The sequence below is a fragment of the Talpa occidentalis genome, unplaced genomic scaffold, assembly GCF_014898055.3.
Source record: "Talpa occidentalis isolate TD23 unplaced genomic scaffold, MPIMG_talOcc4v2.1 talOcc4.5, whole genome shotgun sequence".
In the NCBI taxonomy this organism is placed as follows: Eukaryota; Metazoa; Chordata; class Mammalia; order Eulipotyphla; family Talpidae; genus Talpa; species Talpa occidentalis.
The window spans coordinates 114,769,457-114,793,052 of NW_023604861.1; the positions used below are offsets into that span (position 1 = coordinate 114,769,457).

The following is a 23,596-nucleotide window of genomic DNA, read 5'->3' on the forward strand; positions in this document are numbered from 1 at the left end:
TGTGGGACGTATGAAACACAGCAGAAGGAAGTATATAGCAATACAGGCCCACATCAAGAAACGAGAAGCCAAAGAAAACAGCCTAATTAATCTCTCATCTTAAGAAACTAGAAAAATAAGAATTAAAAATACCTAAAGCAAGTAGAAGGAAATAAATAAAATAGAAGTCAAAATGACAGTCCCTAAGATCAATGAAACCAAAAGCTGATTCTTTGAAAAAATAAACAAAACAGATAAACCCCTACCTAGGCTCACAAAGAAAAAAGAGGGAGAAAACTCAAACAGGATCATTGATGAAAGAGAAATCACAACAGACACAGAAATCCAGAGCATCATTCTTTTTTTTTTTTAAGATTTATTTATTTATACAAGCACTGAGTACAGTCAGAAGCGCAGGAGGGTGAGAGAATTCACCAGAGCCAGAGTGGGGAGCAGAATAGGCAGACTGACGAAGTACACTGCTGAGGGGAGGAGCGGGAGTGGCAGAAGAGGTCTGCATACCATGCGGGACCCTCGCCAACGGCCGGGGATCGAAATGGCACTGCAGAGGCTGCAGGCAGCTTCGCAGTCCAGTGCTCAACCACTGAGCCACCAGGGCGGCCCCAGAGCATCATTCTTAATGGAAAAAAAAACACCTGAAAACCTTTCCACTGAGATCCAGTACAAGACAAGGATGTCCACTCTCACCACTACTATTACAAATTTAGAGCAATTAGGTAAGAGGAGGATATATAGGAATCCAAATTGGGCAAAAAGAAGTAAAACTGTCATTATTTACAGATGATATAATATAGAGAATCCTAAAAAATCCATGGAAAATTTAATTAAAACAATAAACCAGTTCAGTAAAGTATCAGGTTACAAAATCAATATATAAAAATCAGTTGCCTTCTTATATGCAATCAGCCTGAGGAGGAAGAAAACCATTTCATTTTACAACTGTAGAAAATAAATAAATACATACATACATACCTGGGAATAAACCTAACAAAGAAGGTAAAAGACCTATACAAGGAAAATTATAAAACATTGTTAAAAGAAGTAGAAGACACAAAGAAATGAAAGATATTCCCTGCTCATGGACTGGAAGAATCAACATTACCAAAATGACGATCCTTCCCAAAGCAATTTATAGATTCAGTGCAATTCCAATAAAAATCTCAATGGTGGTCTTCAAAGAAATGGAACAAGCATGGCTGAAATTCGTATGGAATCACAAAAGACCCTGAATGACCAAAGATCTACTGACTGAAAAGGGGAAGAATGGGGTATTACACTTCTGGACTTCAAACTGTACTACAAAGCCATAATAATTAAAATAGCATGGTGCCAGAACAAAAACAGACACACAGACCAATGCAACAGAATTGAAAGTCCAGAAATAAAATCACACATATATGGTCAACTATTCTATGACAAAGAAGTAAAGAATATACACTATAATAAGGAACACCTCTTCAACACATGGTGCTGGGAAAACTGGGCAGCCACATGCTAAAGAATGAAACTACACTATTATCTCACATCATGCAAAAAAATAAAATCAAAATAGATAAAAGATTTGGATGTAAGACCTGAAACTGTACCATATATATAGAAAAAAACAAAAGCAAAACACTCCATGACATAAACTTCGGAAACATCTTTGAGTACTCATCTCTAGAAGTAAGGAAAACAAAGGAGAATATAAACAGCTGAGACTATACCAAACTAAAAGGCTTCTGTACAGCAAGAGACAGTAACCAGAGATGCCCCACGGAATGGGAGAAAATATTTGCAAACCATACATCCAATAAGTGACTGATATCAAAGATCTACACACAAAGAAATCACACAACTCAACAAAAACAAATTAAACAACCCAATCAAAAAAACAGGCAGAAGAGGGCCTCCCTGGTGGCACAGCAGTTGAGCACTGGGTTGCAAAGCTGCCCGCAGCCTCTGCAGTGCCAGTTTGATCCCCGGCCGCCGGCGAGGGTCCCACATGGCACGCAAACCTCTCTTGCCGCGCCCGCTGCTCCCCTCAGCAGTGTACTTGGTCGGTCTGTCTGTTCTGTTCCCCGCTCTGGTGAGTTCTCTCACCCTCCGGCACTTCTGACTGTACCCAGAGCTTGTATAAACAAACAAACAAACAAACAAATCTTGAAAAAAATTCTTTGTAAACAAATTTAAATATTTTCTCAGTAAAGAAAAACAAAGTTAATTTGGCCTCTAATATAAACCTATTTAGTAATGTGCCTAAATTTTCAACACCAATTTGGAGAATTTGTAGATTTTTATGCACGTAAATGAAAACATTTCTGTAAAATATAAATAAAAATATGATATACAGGGCCTCCCTGGTGGCGCAAGGGGTTGAGATGCAGCCTATGGAGCAATCCGCAGCCTCTGCAGCACTAGTCTGATTCCCAGCTGGGCCAGGGAACTGCCCACATGTCGCAGCAGACAGACCTCTCCTGACTTGCCCACTGCTCCCCTGAGCAGTGTATGTCAGTCAATCTGCCTGTTCTGTTCCCCACTCATCTCTGGTGAATCCTCTCAAGCCCCCCCGCCCCCGGCCTGTACCCCAGTTCTTGTATGCATAAATAAATCTTAAAAAAAAATATGACATATAAAAAAGCATTCTCAGGCTGAGACAGAAAAAACAATACAATACATAGAAAGGAAGATCATCTTTAAACATTATTTTTTCAAAAACAACAAAACAAAACAAAATCACAACTGATTTGTCACATTGGTAAAATTTACATTAGAATGCATTCAGGGGCCTCCCCTGGTGGCGCAGCAGTTGAGCTCTGGGCTGTAAAGCTGCCTGCAGCCTCAGCAGCGCAGGTTTGATCCCTGGCCACCGGGCAAGGGTCCCACATAGCGCACAGACCTCTCCGGCTGCCCGCACTCCCCTCAGCAGTGTACTTCGTCACTCTGCCTGTTCTGCTCTCCGCTCTGGCTCTGGTGAATTCTCTCACCCTCCCACGCTTTTGATTACCCAGTGCTTGTATGAATAAATAAATAAATAAATCTTAAAAAAAAAAGAATGCATTCAGAAACTTAAATCATTTTTTAGTTTTATTCTAAAATGGAACTAGATATCTTTTAATACTGTCCCATAAAAACATAAATGTTTAAGTACTCTATCAAGACGACATGAGCTAGGGCCTCCCCAGTGGCCCAGCGGTTGAGCCCTGGGTTGTGAGACTGCCCACAGCCTCTGCAGCGCCGGTTAGATCCCGGGCCACCAGCAAGGGTCCCACCAGGAAAGGAAAAAAAAAAAAAAAAAGTCATGAGATATGTAGTTTATAACAGCTAAAATTTATTTTTGGAAATAAACCATAAGAAATTATATTCACGAAATCACAGCTCATGTTAAGATTCATTTATGTAGGAATTAGTATTTCTTATTTAATATTCCACTTTCAAAAGTCAAAGTTTTCTCTCAAAAGCAGCTTTAGTTAAGGCATTTCAACTGCTAAAGCTTCCAAATTTTCTTTCTCTAGTAAATGACAATATTACCTCATGTTAGCAATATATTTATATGAAAATAAGACTAATTTCTGGTTCTGTGAAATAACATAAATAATGTTGCTTACTTATTTTTCTATTTCTAAAAACTTTTTTCCTTACAATGTATTCTGACCAAAAATTCATCTACTACCATAAAGTATAAGAGAAATTGTGCAATATAAAGGAAAGCAAAAAATTATTTTTGCTATAGCACTCTGCATGATGGCTGGTCCCAGGGAAGAACTTTACTCCTTCTATCACCAGAATTACTCACTTATTATTAAACAGGCCTCCCCCAGCCCCAAATTCTTACTTAATTTAACTCAGTTAAAAACATACTCAGATAATTCTAATTTTTATGCAGTTGTCTGGATGCGCTTAATAGAAACAAAAATTAGGTTTAATTACACAATTTTTGATTTGGTATTAATCAAGAGGCATTTTTCTATTATTTTCCATTGAAAGCTCCTTTTTATTTTTTTCCCTCTAGAATATTATAATGACCACCCTTGGATGGGGGGTGGGCAGGGAAAAAACAAGTTATACAAAGACTACTCTGCCCTTACAATGGAAGTATATTTGTTCATAAAGGGGTATAGAGTTACATATTTTATAGAAGTATGCAGGCAAATATTTACGCTGTTACTGACACATATATTTAAAGGGGGAAGGGAGAGGAAGGAATTTAGAATCATTCTCAAGTTTAAGACTTCTTTTGTCACAAGTAGTAAAGTCTATGAGACAGATATGAATTCCCAGGAAAGGAAAGATACATTACCAGTGCAGAAGTTTGTAAGTGTAGAAGAACCATACACTGAAGGGAGACCGGGCAAACTGTCTTCCATTCTTGCCACCTACGTTACAAGCAACATAAACCAGTGCTGTCTACGTTTCCTGCTGCTTTCCCAGATAGCTCCAGAGAAAATCCCGGCTCTCTAAATCTCACGACATACTTTACATTCTGAGGAAATCCTCCCAGTACAGATGGCCTACCACAAAGTACTTCTATGTTGGCACAAATAAAAACTTCTTAAGATAGCTCTTCTCCTGCCCCTTTGCTCCCTGAACTAAAGGAAAGTTCTCCACTTATTTATATAGAGACAAAGAAACTGAAGGGGAGAGAGCAAACAGAGTACACAAGCAAAAGAATAGGATACAGACAAAACCTTGGGCTGCTTTGGGGAGTGGCTACACTCCAAGCACTGGCAGAAACACGAGTTAGTGAGCCACAGGAATATTCACTACAATAGTTCAGCTGTCCTCAGGCACTACTTTTCTGACCTTTTAAATGGTAAAAAGTAAGGTATAACTGTTTCAAATAGTTTTTTTTTCCTTCTGAAAGTGATATAGGAAACATACTAACTAGTTGCTGTAAATAAAGTTAAAGCCCCCATAGTGAATATTTTCTCCATTAGGAAACAAACAAGTGGGCAAAGCAAGTCATATTTCCCTTTTTTTTTTTTGTTTAAAATAAAATTAAAAACATACAAAGAAACTAAAAGTTCTTTTTTTATTTTAGTGTTAATACTAATTTAGTAGCTAACTTAGTATATAACCTTTTTCACAAAAGTAAGATAATGAAAGTAATTAACACTGTGAACAGTCTTACTTTTTAATTCACTAATAGTAAAATTGTTTAAAAACAATTCAACCACACTAGTAAGTGACCTATAAAAACAATTTATAACTGGTATGACAATCTTATTTTATTATTATTAGCACCACATAATAACCGAGATAATCTAATCTTAAATTCATGCCTACTATAAATTGTAAATAAATTGTAGTTATAAATACCTGTCTCGTAAAACCATATGAAAGTTAATGAATGCACATATATTTATTCTTTTTTTTTTTTTTTTAAAAGATTTATTTTTATTTATTTATACAATCACTGGGTACAGTCAGAAGCACGGGAGGGTGAGAGAATTCACCAGAGCCAGAGCAAGGAGCAGAGCAGGCAGAAGGACCGAAGTACACTGCTGAGGGGAGCAGCGGGCGGCAGGAGAGGTCTGCGCGCCATGTGGGACCCTCCTCCAGTGGCCGGGGAGCAGCTGGGGATCGAACCGGCGCCGCAGAGGCCGCGGGCAGCTTCACAACCCAGCGCTCAACCGCTGCACCACCGGGGAGGCCCCTATTCTTTTGATAATTATTTCTAAAGCTAAGAGTGAAAAAATTCACACAAATAGTGTCAAAATAAAGCTATTGGTAGTTTTTCTCTTTAATTTGTTGCTTTTAAACTTTTCAATTCAGAAATTATAAATTTAAATCACTACAAAGTAAATTTATAAATTTAAATCAATATAAAATGAAACATGTCTGCTATAAACACACATACCTATCTACAAAAAAACTGAAGAGGATAACTTAAATCAACCTGTACATTAAGAGCTGTGCTACAAAGATTAAGATAAGGATAAAGTAATAACAAAGTTGATTTAAAAAAAAACACCCAGAAGAATGATGTAAAATGATCCAGACTGATATTTACAAAAAGCTTTTATGGCAAAAAAAAAAAAAAAAGAAAAGAAAAAAGGTGGAACCATGAAAAGATTTGAGAGTTCCACAGTTACTCTCAGAAAGTACTTCACTCAACTAATAACTCGTGCAGTTCATCAAAGTATGAGTTACTGGAAAGATTAATAGGAGTTTAGTGGACTGGGGAGTGTGCATTGTGTTTGAGACAAAAGACACTGAGGAGAGACCACACAGGTAGAACAAATGCAGACAGAATGGGAAATACAATAATACTAAAGAAATGTGATATGCCAGGCACCAACTTGGGAAGGAGTTCAAATTCTTCCTACTGATTTGTGAGAAGCTCTGATGCAGATTGTGAGTTACTATGTATTCTCTTCAATCACCAGACAAATACTAGATTGTAGTTTCTATGAACCAGGTGCCCAACTATTCTTCTTTCCAATAGATGTAGCCCAGTTAAAATGAATTCTATGTCTTGGTCAAAGTTTTCTAAGATTAGAAGAAATGACAAGAAGTTACATAGCCAAACGCTTTCTAACCAGTAAATAAAGGCTCCTCTTACACAGCACAGTACAGTTTGAGTATTTGTGGATTCAATCCCAGACCACCACATAAAGTGAGTATTGCAAGAAAGAAAGTCACATGAGTTTCTGGTTTCCCACTGCATATAAAAGTTATGTTTACATTAAACCATAGTCTATTAAGTGTGCAACAGCGTATGCTTAAAAATGTACATACCTTAATTAAATGTGACACAGACACAAGATAAGCACATGCTGCTGGAAAAATGGCACCAACAGACTTGCTCAGCACAGGGTTGCCACAAACCTTCAACTTGTATAAAACACAATACCTGGAAAGTGTAATAAAGTAAAGTGCAATACGATGATGTAGATCTGTATGTGGGGATTCTTTTTACCACGTAAATTACTGCTGATTTGTAAATTATATACCTTGGGCATTTCTTTCTTCTCAACTCGAAATCTGATCCCAGTTCACAAAGTATGTGGTTTCTTCCCTCAGTTTAGTCTATGTTCAATAGTCATCTTCTCTATCATTTCCCTAATATCTAATCATTTACTCAAGTATTGAACAAAAACCAAAAAATTTTCAAGAATCTAAAATAATTTTATAAACAGAAATTTACACACTAAAAGTTAGGGATGGAAGGACAGATTTAAGAGTTTCTTACCAAAACACAGAATTGATGAGCTATAATCAATGATTGGATGAGGGGATGCAAAGTAGAGGGGATCCCCATGATTCTATTTGGATGAATGAGTAAATGGTTGGTATTACTCATAGGAATAGGGAATAAAGAAAAAGAAACAAGGGGGGGAGGGAATGAGGGAATAGAGTAAGTAATTTTGAACCCACTGAGATTGAGGTTACTTATAAGAAAAGTATAAGTAATCTTGGGCTTAAGATAGAGGTCTAACCTAGAAGTATATATATGGGAGAAACTGATATAATTTGTAGCAAGAGCCATGATGATATGGGATAAGACTAGGGCCAAGGCTATTTCAAGGGCAGTCCGAAAAAAAAGAACTTACAGAAAACACAGAATCCACACTCTCAGTAAAGTAGCCATAGATTCAGGGAAAGAGACCTTAATTTCAAAGACATCTAAAAACAATTGAAAATGGCCCACTGGACTTGGCAATTACAATAATACCATCACTAGAGAAATTTCAGAGGTATAATGGGGACAGAGGCGTGACTGCAATGCATGACCCATGTAAAGTGGTCTTTTAAGGAATTTGGTTGGAGATGGGAACAGGAGAAAGTGGGATGAGGGGCAGGGAGTGTGTTATGCAAGGTTGATGATAGGAATTTTGTTCAAAACAGAAGAGCAGTATATTTGCAGGGTGTGGGGGAAATCCAGTGACAAAATGATTTGTACTAACATGAGAGGGAGAAGAGCAAAGCTCTAGTGCTAGAAAATATGTGAAGAGCTAAAATTGAAAACACAGGTCGAAAGAATTAGCCTTGAAAAGACACACTTTGATCTAAGTATGAGTAAGATGAAAACAGGTAGATAATTTGTTTTAATACTTAAGTTTTTATTATTGAAGCAAGAGACAAGGTCACCTGTTAAGAATGGCTGGTTTAAGAGTTTCAGCAGAGTGGTAAGTGTCTAAGTGGCATATACCATTTGACTTATCACATTGCAGGATATTTTTAACTATATTTTAATAAAGTCACATTTTAAATTTCCAACTAGACTGCAAAGGTCCACTAGGACAGAACCTTTCTTTTTCTTTTCCTCTATACTTGGAAAACACAACATGCAGTAATAACTGTCCAAATAGTGCTTGATTTACTGTGACTATACTTTAGAATCTGCAGCAAAAACAATAAAACAAAGGGAAAGATAAGAGACCGCCCTATAACCTCAGTGATATACAGAGAAGCGGGGTTGCTTTAGAAAAACAAAACCCCTGCATTGGAAGTTTCACAGAGCTAGAAAAGAGAATTTTAGCCAATGATTGTATGATAGTAGAGTCAAGTATCTCTCTCCTACTTCCCTCAATACCCGAAGTATTTCTTCCTTTTTGGGCTGCTGCTTTCTCTGAATATCCCCCACTCTTCTTCTGTATCTGCACTATGAGGCTGTATAGCTACCTTGGTTCTTCTTGCTCCATATTACAATATGCCCCAAGTGAAGTATACTATTGTTATGGCTTTAAGAGATTTAGCCCAAGCAAACTGTTAGATATTTTTGCATTATTCTTTCTCCCCTCCCACCATCCTTTCTCTCCCCTCCCATCTCCCCCCGACCCCCAATCCTAGTTCCTCTCCTGTCAAACCACTAGACCTTTGGAGAAAATATAGTATATATCTTGTTTTTAGAAAAACATTCTATTACACAACTTTTAATTAGCAAAACTGTTCCTGGAATAAACACCTATTTAAATAGATATTACCAGATCACTTTTTGGAAAGTCTGTAGCAATTTGCAAATGAACCAGTACAGCTGCTAGGATGCACCTAACATACTGGCCAGTATTTACTACCATTTTGTAAACAGCTGCCCTGACAGATGTACACAAGAAAATAGTGGGACCCACAGAATGAAGTTAGTCAATCTTCAATGAGGGAAAAATAGAAGTCTGGTCTCTGAAACAACTTATTTTTCTATTAAAAAAAATGATGAGAATTTGTTTGTATTTGTCTCTTTTATAAGAATACCAATCCCATAAAGACGCCACTTCCAAATTAGAATTTCAACATGTAAATTTGGGGCGGGATGGGGAGGGGGAGGGGAGGGCTGGGGAGGAACATATTCAGACCATAGCAGGCCCCTAAAAGTAAAGACTGCCTGTATTTGCTACCTGTATAGACATGCTTTAAATGGGCTGAAGTTTAATCATTATCTCAACATTTTGGTGTCCCCCCGCACCCTTTTTTAAAGATCTTAACCATTTTTAAGTCTGTCTCTATTATAGAAGTACCATGTAAGAGATTTTGAACTACTTAGTAATCCAGATCTATTACAGTATATGAAAAACGTCTTGACTAAAACACATCTAGATAAATGAGTATCATCTTTGTTTACAAAGGCTATTATAATATTATTAATCTTTGGCCAATTTGAGTAATTATAAATAATAGTCTCTTAAGCATACTGGCCCAAGGTTACATTATGAGAAAGTTAAAATTGTCCTTACAGATCCTAGCCCCTTGCCTCTCCCCTTCAATTTGTACTCTTATTTAAGTAATTCTTGTGTCTTTTCAGATACTCAGTATTGTTTCATTGGACTTGTCTAGCGATTATTTATACTTGGGGGAAAATTTAAAATTCTAGTGGGAAAACAAATTCTGATAGCTTATAAGGGAATTTATGAATTAAATGATAAAATGAAAGTTGAATGAGGGGTTGTTTTTGTAACAGTTTTTTTTGAGATAATTCATATAATTCACTCATTCATTTAAAATATACATTTCATGCAAATCAAAACTACCATGAGATACCATCTTACACCAGTGAGAATGGCACATATTAAAAAAACTAGCAACAACAAATGTTGGCGAGGGTGTGGAGAAAAAGGAACTCTCCTGCACTGTTGGTGGGAGTGCAAACTGGTCCAACCACTGTGGAAAGCTGTGTGGAGATTTCTGGACCTACTAAACATAGAGCTTCCATATGACCCAGCAATTCCACTCCTAGGTATTTACCCAAAGGACACAGAAACATCAATTCCAAAGAACACCTGCACCCCTATGTTTATAGCAGCACTGTTTACAATAGCTAAGCTTTGGAAACAACCCAAATGCCCAAAAATAGATGACTGGATCAAGAAGATGTGGTACATATATACCATGGAATATTACTCAGCATTCAAAAAAGATAAACACATGCAATTTGCTGCAACATGGATGGCGCTGGAAGGGATCATGCTCAGCGAAATAAGCCAAAAAGAAAAAGAAAAATACCGGATGGTCTCACTCATAGCAGGAATCTAGAAAACTTAAATAATGGACCAGGAAAATAAATAACTATAAGAAAGTGAAAATCAAAATCAACAAAAAACTATGAACCAGAGACACTTTTAGGGGGGCGGGGGCGGGAGGGGAGGGATTGGGGTCAGAATGGGGGGCTGCAATTGTATGGGGAATATAACAATAAAATTTATAAAAAAAAAAAAAAAAAAAAAAAAAGAAAATTTCAAAAGTAAAAAAAAAAAAAAAAAATAAAATAAAATATACATTTCAGTGGTTTTTCATATATTTAGTGTTACAACCCTCTCATCTGTAATCTGATTTAGAATTTATATTTTTGCTTTATGTTTTAGTGAACTTTCCAATTGCTCGGCTTTAAACTCAAATGTGTATGCATACGGTGGTTAAGCATATTGTGCTGGATTTAGATTATGTGGATTCAAAAGTTGACTTCACCATTCACTATGTAGAGTTTCTTAGCTAGCACTGAGTGTGTGTGTGTGTGCATGTGCATGCATGTATGCCATCCACAGTATTCTTCGTATAAAATGACTAACACACTCTTTTCACCATTAAGCGACGTCTATGTTCCCTCCTCATAGCTGGATGGGGATCTGTGATTGCTCCAATCAAATTATGGCAAAAGTAATTTAGTGCTCACATGACTGAGATTAGGTTGTAAAAAGGATACAGCCTCTAACTGATTTTTCCCTTTTGGGGAATCTAACTACACCATGTTGTGAGGTAGTTCATTAACATGACCACACTGAAGGACGCAGGTGGAGAAGAAATGAGACTACTCTGCTAAGAGCCAGCATCAACACTCAGACAAATGAGTTGGTGTCACCCCTCTAATATCTCAAGTATAGGATGCATATTTTAAGAACACCCAAGAGAAGCTTTCTTATCAGCAGAAAGCTCTATTTAGGTTTGTCTATATTATGTAAATATAATATACAAACACAGTGAAGCCTAAAAAACAATTGCTAGGTTTCAAATATCTAAAATTACTATATGAGATAGTAACCAACCATTACAAAACAAAAAGGACAAAACATAAAGAAATAAACTCCACATATAACATGAAGAATCAAGGTAGGTAAAGTTTTTTATTTACAGTAAAGTTTAACTCAAGGAAGAATGAATCTTGACAATTAGCAACTGGTTTCTCTGAAAAATCTTTTAATAAAACAAGAGACTCAACTGTCCTGATGGGTTAAGTATAATCCTGTATCACATCAAGAGGGCTCAATTAAATTATCTTCTACAACACTCTGAATCCCTAAGATTAAAGATTCACGTTGTTTGAATATCCTTCTTTAATTACCTAATTAAGTCAAACATAAGAAAAAAATTTGAAACTACTACTTATATAAGTGTACATAAGCAAGTGGTAGTGAACTTTCTATTGCTTCTTAGAATTCAGAGAGAAATGCCACAATAAATAGGAATAAAATTCAGTGGAAATATATTAATACATATCTAGTCCTTGTACTTGACACCAAAGGGTCCTAACATGCTTAAACTCACAGGTAAATATTAAATTGGAAATATATTTCCCCCAACCATGACAGTAACTGTCAGAATACTGGTATAAGCGCAAATTTACTTGACAAAAATGTTTCATAAAAGTTGAAAATAAAGGGCCTCCCCGGTAGCAAAGTGGTTGAGTGCCAGGCTGCGAAGCTGCCTGCAGCCTCTGCAGCGCAGATTCGATCCCCATCCGCCAGCGAGGGTCCCACATGGCGCGCAGACCTCTCCTGCTGTGCTCACTGCTCCCCTCAGCACTGTACTTCATCAGTCTGCCTGTTCTGCTCCCCGCTCTGGCTCTGGTGAATTCTCTCACCCTCCCACTTCTGACTGTACCCAGTGCTTGCATAAATAATCTTTTAAAAAAAAAATTTAAAAAGTTGAAAATAAAAACTTTCCTGTTTGCTTATGATGCAGTTTCAAAGTCAACCATGAAAGAAGTAGAACTTCTTTCTTTCTTTTTTGTTTTTCTGCCATTTTGTTATTTTCCACTCTGACCTAAGGATGCATGAGTCAGAGGGGTCAGATAAACTTCACATATATCCAGTTTGAAAAAATAAGCTATATTATTTTATTGGTTTCAATGGCTTTTCTCAACTGGAAAGAAACTAAGTTGTCCAACAATGACCTGGTAAACAATAGTGGACTAGACATTCAATGGAACATCAAACAATTATCAATTTATTTTATCTAAAACCTTAACATTTAGAAAACATTTTAAAAGTATATACACACTAGCAATATTAAAATATATATGAAATGGGAAAAAAATAGGGAGCATATTGATGAGAATAGGTATGCTTATGCTGGGATTACAGATGACTGCTTTCATAATGAAAAGAAAATGATTTCTCTTTTCCTGTCAAAGATCTTAGACCATTTTAAGTAAAAGATGTGTGTGAAAAATTAAACCAAAGTTTGGATATGTGAGATTATGGCAGGCTGAAAAGTTCCCAACCAATGAGTTGTCAGAGAGAAAAGAGGTAGCAATAAAGATTGACTATAACACCTGACTACCCTCCAGAGTAAAGAGTCATGAGGAAAAAGTAATTAAAATCTGTATCTGAGTCCCTGCAACCTAAATTCATCAGATAAATTCATCAAGAAAAGATGGCCAAATGACAACCAAAGTATAGCAAAACGTTAATTACAGAATCTAAGTAATGGATACATAGATAGCTGTTCACTATAAAAATCTTTCACCTTTTCTGCAATTAAATATTTTTCATAGTAAAACAGAAGAAAAACTACCTGCGGTTGACTTACTTCTAGTGAAAATTTTAACAAATTGCACAGTACTCTTAGAAGCTTTTATAGGGAAATAAAAAGATTAAGGTTGCTGAATTTTTGAAAATCAATTTGGATTTGAATACCATTCTATTTTTTTTAAAGATTGAGTGATTGATTGATTGATTGATTGATTGATACATGCATACATACATACAAGCACTGGGTATAGTCAGAAGCGCGGGAGGGTGAGAGTATTCACCAGAACCAGAGTGGAGAGTAGAACAGGCAGAGTGAGGAAGTACACTGCTGAGGGGAGCAGCGGGCGGCAGGAGAGGTCTGTGCACCATGTGGGACCCTCGCCTGGTGGCCAGGGATTGAACTGGTGCTGCAGAGGCTGTGGGCAGCTTCGCAACCCAGCGCTCAACCGCTGCGCCAGCGGGGAGGCCCTGAATACCATTCTATTAAAAAATAATTAAGCTTTGTATATACTAGCAGTTACAGATTCTTAGTTACTGGATTATAGCTAGTTTCCAAAAATGACACCTCCTCCCAATAACCTGCACCTTCAAGTATTCAAGCCCTTGTATAGTACCCCTGAATCTATGCTTGTACTGTGACTTATTTTTTAACAAACAGTTGCGTAACTTTCAAAACTAGATTTAATAAGTCCTGCAGATTCTCAGACTCTTGTTTCTTTCCCCAGGAGTACTCAGCTTCAATTAAAGAAGTAACTACTCTGAGAAAACATGCCAGAGAGGCCACATATACATGCTTAATTTGACAGTACCAGTTAAGCCCAGCCTGACAGTCATCCAGACATGTACCAGACATGTAAATGAAACTGTCTGACCTTCTACTTGAATATCACCAAGTGACCTTAATAGAGAAAAATTGCCTAGTTAAGCTCTGCCCAAATTCCTGACTCACAATGATGAGAAATATAACATGATTTGTTGTTTTAAGCTGTTACATTTTGGTGGGGGGGGGGTTATTTTTAAATCCAAAATAGATAAAATAAGCCACCTTAAACAGTAAATATCCTTTACTTTCATAAATTGATTCATGTTCAGAGAAATGGAAAAATAAAAACTCTAGGCTAAGGAAGTGAGAATAAAAACATAAGTGAAAAGGCTAAGGGGTTGCAAATACCTCTGACTAGTCTTATTAAAATATAGAAACTCCACTGTATATTAAAAACTCAGCTAAGCAGCAAATTATAGTCTATTTCTTAACACATTTAATTTCTACAGTTTGGATAATATTTATAGCATATGTGTTAGATATCACTTTTGGTATTTAAGTTCACACTGAATCCATTGTCTGATATTCTCTCAATGATTTATGTGTCCCACCCAAGTTGCTGCCTTCATGAAAAGTTAAGAGAATGAATTGAATCTAGAACGATAAAATATCTTCAGCATGTATAATTTGGTTTTCATTGACTTGGTGGGAACACTTTTAAGTCAGGTAATTGAATGGCCTTGAAGCACCCAGTTGTAACTTTAAGGTTCAAACAGTATGTAAAGTTACAAATTGTAAATATTTGACCCCTGAAGATGAAAAAGCTAATACTAAAAGATCTATAGCCACCTGTACACATAGCAGCGTTGTTTACAATTGCTAAATCATGGAACCAACCCAAATGTCCTTTAACAGATGAATGCACAGAGAAACTCTAAAGCAAATATTACACAGTTGTAAAGAAAGATGAAACTGTGGCCTGCGGAACAAAATAGACAGATCTTGAGGTGATTATGTCAAGTTCAGTAAGTCAAAAAATGAAAGACATATTTTGGATGGTCCACTCACCTACAGAATACCCAAAGTATCAAAAAAAATTATACACAAACAATAGAAGAATAAAAATTTGAATTTGGCAAAAAGATGATAATGGTTACTGGAGGGAATAAGAGACTGGGTGGAAGAAAAGGGCGAGGGAGTCAGATGGACTACAGGCATGGGTGATTTGGTGGAGAGAATAAAAAAATAAAATAAAATAAATTGTACTTAAAAGCAAAAAAAAGAAAGCATATAAAAAAATTACAAACTGAGATGAGGGTTCTCAAGGAAAGTTACTTTAAAAAAAAAAAGGAAAAGAATACCAGAAATTCTTAATTTAAATGTAATTCAATTACTTCTTTCTCTCTGATTAATCCAACAGGATTGGAAATCAACTGTATATTCATACAAATGAGCTCTATGGAAATGACAATGAACAAACTGAAACTACACAAATCTTGTAAATATCATGCTAAGCAAAAGAAGCCAGACACAAGAAGCCACACTGAATGATTTCAGGAACAGTCTAAGATAGTAGCTACCCTTGGGAAAGTAAGCATAGGGATGGGGAGATATAACTTGGGAGTCATCAAGGGATTTTTCGGATTCTGGTAATGTTTGGTCTTCTCTGTTCTATATTGTCATAATCTGTGCACTTTTCTGTATGCATGCCATACTTTTAACTAAAAGTTTATGTTAAAAAGCTGTAAGATTGCAACATTTTTGCACCTAAAGCAAAGGTATTCAAATACCTCATTTTTGATACTTTACAGTAATATGCCCAGTTGTTTGCAGAGCTGTAGCACAAAGCAATAAAATTTTAGAAGATGGATTAAAAGATCACATAAGCCAAATGAGAATGTAGAGACTGACTTCCTCGGTTACACAACACAGGGTATTGGGCCAGGACTAGAACACGGGCTTCCAAATTCCATTCCAGTGTTTTACTACTACACAATATTGTAGTTGCTACTTTAAAAATAACTTCAGATATGCTTTCCTACTCCCAAGCCTGGAACACTACAATAGTATAATGCTGTCCCAATATTAACACTGTTAAATGTTATTAAGTTACAGAAATGAATAAAAGGTGTATGAATCTGCCTTCTAGTGGTGGTAAATAATGCACACATAGGGCCTCCCTGGTGGCGCAGCGGTTGAGCGCTGGGTTGAGAAGCTGCCCGTGGCCTCTGCGACGCCGGTTCGATCCCCGGCTGCTCCCCTGCCACTGGAGGAGGGTCCCATGCCAGCTGCTCCCCTCAGCAGTGTACTTTGGTCCTTCTGCCTGTTCTGCTCCCCGCTCTGGCTCTGGTGAATTCTCTTACCCTCCCGCGCTTCTGACTGTACCCAGTGCATGTATAAACAAAACAAACAAACAAACAAACAAATAAATAAATAAATAATGCCTCTATTAAAAAAAAAATAATGCACACATACAGTAAATATGCCTGTTAGTGGCATGTCAATTTTCTGTTAATTGAGTAGAAAAGAATTCTAATGAGAATAAAATTAAATTCTAATGAGAATTTTAATAGTGACTTGATGGGTAAGAGATGCTTTCTAAAACCCATCCTTAAAAATAGCATCAAACATTTATGTAAGTCTGGTTTCCTGTGATAAAATTTATGTAGTTAAAAAATTTACAGCAGTCTTTTTTAATATATATTTCCCTTCTCTTTGAAATTCTGAAGCAGTTGGGGCCTCCCTGGTGGTGCAGCGGTTGAGCGCTGGGTTGTGAAGCTGCCCGCAGCCTCTGCAGCACCGGTGCGATCCCTGGCCACCGGGTGAGGGTCCCACAAGGCCACCGGGTGAGGGTCCCACATAGCCACCGGGTAAGGGTCCCACATGGCGTGCAGACCTCTCCTGCCACCCACTGCTCCCCTCAGCAGTGTATTTCATCAGCCTGTCAGCTCTGCTCCCCACTCTGTCTCTGGTGAATTCTGTCACCCTCCCGCACTTCTGACTGTATCCAGTGCTTGCATAAATAAATAAAATAAAATCTTTAAAAAAAAAATAAAATAAAATTCTGACGCTTATAGATTCTTCATGATGTAAGTTTGTTCATGATAAGAGACCATATTTCATACTTTGTAAAATTTCCCACAGTACCTACCATATTAGGTACACCAAATACATTACAGGTATTTCAACAAATGCTGAAGCAAATACTAACAGAGTTAGAGTTGCAAAGGAAGCAGTATGCCCAAGCAATGTCTAAAGGTGACCTTTCTTCTAATTACTTTGAAGAGAAAATTTCAGCTTTTTAAATGTAACACTTTCCTAATATTTAAACAAACAATTTTTAATAAACATATCTTTCTATAAAACTGTTTTCTATCTATTGAGTAGTATAAAATTTTATTTTAAAATAAACTTGTCTAAAATCTAAGTCATTTTATAGAAAAGTAAAGAGGTTCTCAAAAAAACAACTGGGTATGTCAAAGTGCTCCCCAATTGCCAAAGTTGAGCAATACAATCAACCAAAAATGCAAGGAGTTAAGCATCAGCACTATGAAGCTATCTGCAACTATTGCAGCACAAGTTCGATCCCCGGCCAGGGAGTTGACCCACATGGCGCAGCAGACCTCTCCAGTCTCGCCCTCTGCTCCTCTCAGCAGTGTGTTTCAGTCAATCTGCCTGTTTTGTTCCTTACTTTGTTTCTGGTGAATCCTCTCACTGGCCCCTGCACCTCTGGTCTGTACCCCAGTTCTTGTATGCATAAATAAATAAATCTTTCAAAACAAAACAAAACCCAAAGCATTGAAAAAAAAAAACTCCACAAGGTCATATTGACACAAATGAATGACTGAATAAAATAATAAGGGAAGAAAGACAAATCTCGGTGTAGACTTACAAATGAATTATGTAGATACGCTGCTTTCAAGGAGGTGGAGCATTCATGTGGGCTGTGCAAAATGACCTCTTTTCAAAGAGTACAGTATGGGAAGGAGAGGAGGGTAAACTTTACTGCTAAGAAACCTGACAAACACTACCTCTGTCAGGTGATCATGGTCAATATCAACAATTATAAATCATGTTGCTAGTAAGTACCTTGATATAATGTGATGATAATAGCACTTTACCTCTGTGGTCTTCTCCTGTAAAACCCAAAACCACAGTTTAACTATGAGACAAATTCCAACAAAGGGATATCCTACAATATACCTGACAAGACTCCTCAAAATTGTCAAGGTCATCAAAGGAAAATTTAAGAAACTGTCAAAGCTAAGTACACTTTAATATAAAAATTGATGGAATCCTGGAACAGAAGGACATAAGATAAAGAAAGAAATCTGAGAAAAATCTAAGGAAATCTGCTAAAGATGGAGCTTCCATATGACCCAGCAATTCCACTCCTAGGTATTTACCCAACGGACACAGAAACATTAATTCAAAAGGGCACCTGCACCCCTATGTTTATAGCAGCACTATTTACCATAGCTATGGAAACAACCGAAATACCCAAAAATAGATGACTGGATCAGAAGATCAAGAAGATTCCATACACACAATGGAATATTACTCTGCAATCAAAAAAGATAAACTCATACAATTTGCAACATGGATGGAGCTGGAAGGGATCATGCTCAGCAAAATAAGCCAGAAAGAAAAAGAAAAATATCGGATGGTCTCACTCATAGCAGGAATTTAGAAAACCTAAATAAGGGACCAGGAGAAATTATAATGAAGTAAAAAATCAAAATCAACAAGCAACTATAAACCAGAGACACACTACAGGGGTGGAGGGAGGAGGGATTAGGGTCAAAATAAGGGGGGTGGGAATTGTATGGGGACGGTAACCAAGATCAAAATGCATACATCATGCAAAAATAAAAAAATGATGTAAAAAGTATACAAAATTAAAAATATTAAAAAAAAGAAAATCTAAGGAAATCTGAATAAACTATGTACACTGGTTAATAATGTATCAATACTGGTTTATTAATTCTAACAAATATATCTTACTGCAACACTGCAATTTAAAAGAAATATATATATTTGATCATCCACTGAATAAATACATTTCTCTTATTACTGGTCTCCATCCACAGTTCCTGGCTCATAGTTCCTGGCTCACAGTTCCTTTCATTCCAAAAGTACTGGAATTTCTTAAGAGTTGAGAATGAAAAGGGTTGTCTCCTGTTATGTTAATAAGATGGCATATTTTGAGAAGCACCTTAGGTTTTGGGCATGGTTGCCAACAGAATCAACCAAGAGATCAGAGGGTCCAGTCCCACCTCCAGAAAGCCACCCGAGGTGACAAAAGCAAACACACAATATTTTTTAAGGCATTTATGAAGCAGTGTAAAATTGACTGTCAAATGAGTGACAGAGGCAGTAAGTACTAGAATTTAGAGGGAAAAAGTAATTGGGGGAGGGGAGGAAAGAGTGTAGTACTAGTGAAAGAAGAAAGGTTTGATTTGGGTCTTTTTTTCCAAGCAGAAAAGAGAAAGGAAATTCCAAAGTGGGAGAATATCTGTAAATAAATGAATATTGATTATACACTAGAGACTATCAACACCAAATATTGAAAAAAGTTGGAAAAGAACACCAGAGCCAACTGATGGGAGGGCTGTGAATCCTACACCAAAGAAACTTGGATTTCATACTATAAGCAATAGCTAACCACCAAATGATTCTGACACAGTATTAACACAAATAATTTCTTCAATTTTTGCCTATTATATGGCTTATCCACTCACTTGACAATTCCTAAAAGAACCTTTCCTTTTGGGCCTCCCCTGGTGGCACAGGCGGTTGAGCACAGCACTGTGAAGCTGTCCGCAGCCTCTGCAGTGCCAGTTTGATCCCGGCCAGGCGGCAAGAATCTCACATGGCGCGGCAGACCTCTCCTGTCTGGTCCGCTGCTCCCCTCAGCAGTGTATTTCAGTCAGTCTGCCTGTTCTGTTCCCCACTCTGACTCTGGTGAATCCTCTCACCCTCCCACGCATCTGGCCTGTACCCCAATTCTTGCATGCACAAATAAATAAATCTTTACAAAAAAAAAAAAAGAACCTTTCCTTTTTATTCCTCCATCTGCATGCCTAATGATTCAGGACACACAGCACAGAATTTAATACTGAACATTTAGTACATGCTTATCACAGCTCAGGTAAGCCAGAGAAGCTGACTTAGCACTAACCATATTGTCTCTACAAAGGACCATTTAATTCAGTAACTTCTATACCTATAATTGTTACTGGTCAAAATGAAAGTAATTTTAGTGTATCTCTTTTCTTTACCTTTTATTGATACACTTTACAATGTATAAGAACATTTTTATCTTTGGGTTGATCTGTCAATATTACAAGTTTTCACTAAGCATTTTAATTCAAAATCATGTATTAGTGATCACATCTGGAAGTATTTTTTGTTGCACCTAAGCCAAATTTAGACTAAATTCATTCTATAAGGTCAAGTTTATAAAACGCAAATTGTAATCTAAGACACCAATTTTGTAAATTTGGCAAGAATCATCTTTTTAGAGAACTCTTATATTTCCAACACCCCTTTCCCTTAACACAGAATCAGATTACCTCAGCACCTAATATATAAAAAGGCCAAGAATCAAAGTGGTTTTTGATGATTACAGAACAAAAAGGCAATTTAACAGAAATGACTAAGAGATGAACAAGGTTTCTAAAAGCTTATGGTGTGGTAATGGGAAGAATTATTAAAGAATCTCAGAGACTTAGCAATTCAGGAAAATCTACTCAAAAGAACATCGGCACTAGCTTCATGTCTAACTTGTATTCAATACCTACCTGCAGTTTATTCTAAAGAAATGCTGGGAGAATTCTCCATTTGTCATTGTAGGTGGGGGAAGTATAATCACAGCAAACCATTTGCAAGGGTCAGCAAAATACTTGCCCACAAGTCAAATTTGATACCACCTATTTTTGTAGTGCCAGGGAAAAAAGAATGAAATTTGTTGCATTTTTAAATAGCTAAAAACCAAAACTCAAATAATTATATTTCAGGACCCAAGAAAATTACATGAAATTCAGTGCCCACAGCAGAATACAGAATACAGCACTCCCCCACCCCCCATTCTTCTATACTTTGCCTATGGCTGTTTTACCAAAAAAAAAAAAAAGCAAACAAAAACAGGCAGAATTGAATAGTTCTGCCAGAAACCATTTGGCCCACCAAAGCCTAAGATACTTACTATCTGGCCATTGACAAAAACAATTTGCTGACCCCTGGCATACAGCAGAGTAGACAAGAGATTAAGCCTTAAGCATTGAAATCAGACCAACTTGGCTTCAAAATCTGTCTATGCCACAAGTTAACAGAGCTTGTCTAAAGTTATTTAAAGGTGCTAAAACTCGTATTTCTAATTTTTTTTAAAGACAAGTAAGAATAGTATCTCTCTCATAAGACTACTGTGAGGATTAAAAAGGATATAAACATGTAAAATGTTTAGGACTGTATAATACATGTAAGCACTAAATAAACACTAGATGATGTTATACTTTTCTTATTATCAATACCATATAGTCACAGCAGAATCCTTCCCTATTAAATATTAAACTGTTGGGGTCCAGGCCTTATACTTACAAAATATATGGTACCAAAGTACAGTACTTATCTCTATTCTGACTTTTTCCCCCTTTTTCTTTTCAAGCAAGTAGAACTCACACCAAAATATGTAGATAAGACTTCTATAAAATAGAGTGGCTATAAAGTCTAGAAAAAGATAAATATACATAAAAGTGCCTATAATATTTGTTTGTCATTCCAGACTTTATAATTTACCCTATATAACTGCTTCCATAGGCAATGGCAATATAAATAAAATCTAGTTACTCATGTGAACTTTGATGCATTAATACTTTTAATTAGAGATATGTGCCAAGACAGTTTGTTATGACAAATCAAATTTATTCAAGTTCAGAAAAACTAAATCATACTATATGTAATATGGATTCAAATGTCTTTGAGATCCTGTTATAGAGCAGCCCCGATATTGAATGGGTTCCTGGCTGTGGGTCCTCACCCGTGTGCTTAAAAGGGACTTATGAATACTCCACTACAGGCATACACACAAGGTTAATAAAAGGTTTATTTACAAGGGAAAAGGAAATAAGGAAAATGTACAACTTAGAGAGAAAATAGGGAAATAAAGTCTTTAATGCGTCCTACCCAATCCGCCGACCTGGAAACCTAAAGTCACTCTCAGAGCTGGCCGGACGCTGCGAGCTGGCGGAGAGCCAAAATGGGGGAACCCCCAAAGCCCACGTGTCTGCCTTTTATATCCACCTGGCTGCTTAACCCCACCCTTAGGTCCCAGCTACCTTCCCTTTGGTGGTGATGGGATTTGGAGTTCCCAGTGTCTTTGGCTTTGGCCTGGGGTGGGGGTGTAGTCCACAAAGCCTGTATGGAATTAGCTTTAGGACATCCTTTTCCCCCTAACAATCCTATGATAAACAAAAATGAGATACCAAACATGAAAAGATAATCTATTGGACTATAAAGAAAAAACAAATTTACTTTCAAATGATATCTATGAAAAGTGTTATACCATACTTATTAACTTACAAATTTTGAAGGCTTAATAGTCTTAAGTTTAATTTCATAAACCAAGTTAAAAATTGACATTACATTGAGCCCAGCTGTGGGCCCTTGGGTAAGTTACTCAATCCAACCCTTTGTTTCCTCATCTATAAAATGGGGATAATAATACTAACCCTTCATAAACTTTATTATGAGGATTACATGAGTCAATACATGTAAAGAATTTGTAACAGAACCTGTCAGAGTAGTACTCAGTAAGTATTCATTGTAATTACATATACATTTAATTACATAATTAGATTTTGGTGGGAACGTTTCACAGTTGCAAGTCTAAGCTAGCATGCAGCCAAGAAAAACATTCTGAAAATTAGCAAAGGTCACCAAGTCTTCAGAAATTGAGTTATGCTAATAGAAATTAGAAGACATGTATCCTTCCTTAAAAGGAATTTATTTACATGAACTACAAACCTAAACTGTCATAAATCCGAAGACTGTCATCTTTCAAATTTGGGAACTTTGGGAAGTCCTACAGCACGGTTCATTTTGCCTTTGCAGTTAACAATCACAGAATCCAATTTACTTCATTTATCTGAGTTACCCCTAAGAGAATATAGCAGGTAATCCATGGAGAACAGAGAGATGGCAAAGACCTGGAATAAACTACATTGGTAATTTATGGTTGGGCCCTCATGTCTTACCTATTTCCCCTACTCTTTCCTGCAAAACTCTGGCAATTTCAGTCCTTTGCTTTATGTGCTATTATTCTCTTTCACCAAAGAACCAATAAAAGGCATGCCAGTATTATCATCTGAGTGTCTGCAGAAACTAAAAAATGCCCAAAAGTTTTAAAACATTCCTTTGGATATGAATTTAAAATTATGATGTGTAGAGCCCAACTGCTTAACTTAAAGATTACTGTCTCTACAAAGAACGTTTATGAATATAAATTAGTGCCATTATTTCTAAAACAATCTTTTCAACTAGAGGGTCCTAGCAAAAAAGACAGCTTTTTATCCTAATGACTAATAAATAAGAATTCAATATAGGGCCTCCCCTGGTGGCGCAGGCGGTTAAGCACTGCACTGTGAAGCTGTCAGCAGCCTCTGCAGCACTG

At 36.8% G+C, this 23,596-nt stretch overlaps 1 protein-coding gene across 7 annotated transcripts in view; it reads right to left on the reverse strand.

The window, feature by feature from the left end:
• EML4 (EMAP like 4) overlaps positions 1-23,596 on the reverse strand; it is a 129,814-nt gene that overhangs the window by 82,051 nt on the left and 24,167 nt on the right. For 3 of the 7 annotated variants that reach the window (XM_037528161.2, XM_054701165.1, XM_054701164.1), the window contains exon 1: positions 4,280-4,592. The exons of 3 other annotated variants lie outside the window; for them this stretch is intronic. In XM_037528161.2, coding sequence (XP_037384058.2) covers positions 4,280-4,346 — 67 coding nt within the window. In that variant the 5' untranslated portion in view covers positions 4,347-4,592. Of the gene's footprint in view, positions 1-4,279; positions 4,594-23,596 lie in introns of those variants that run through there. One more of the 7 variants, XM_037528162.2, reaches the window with a different exon arrangement.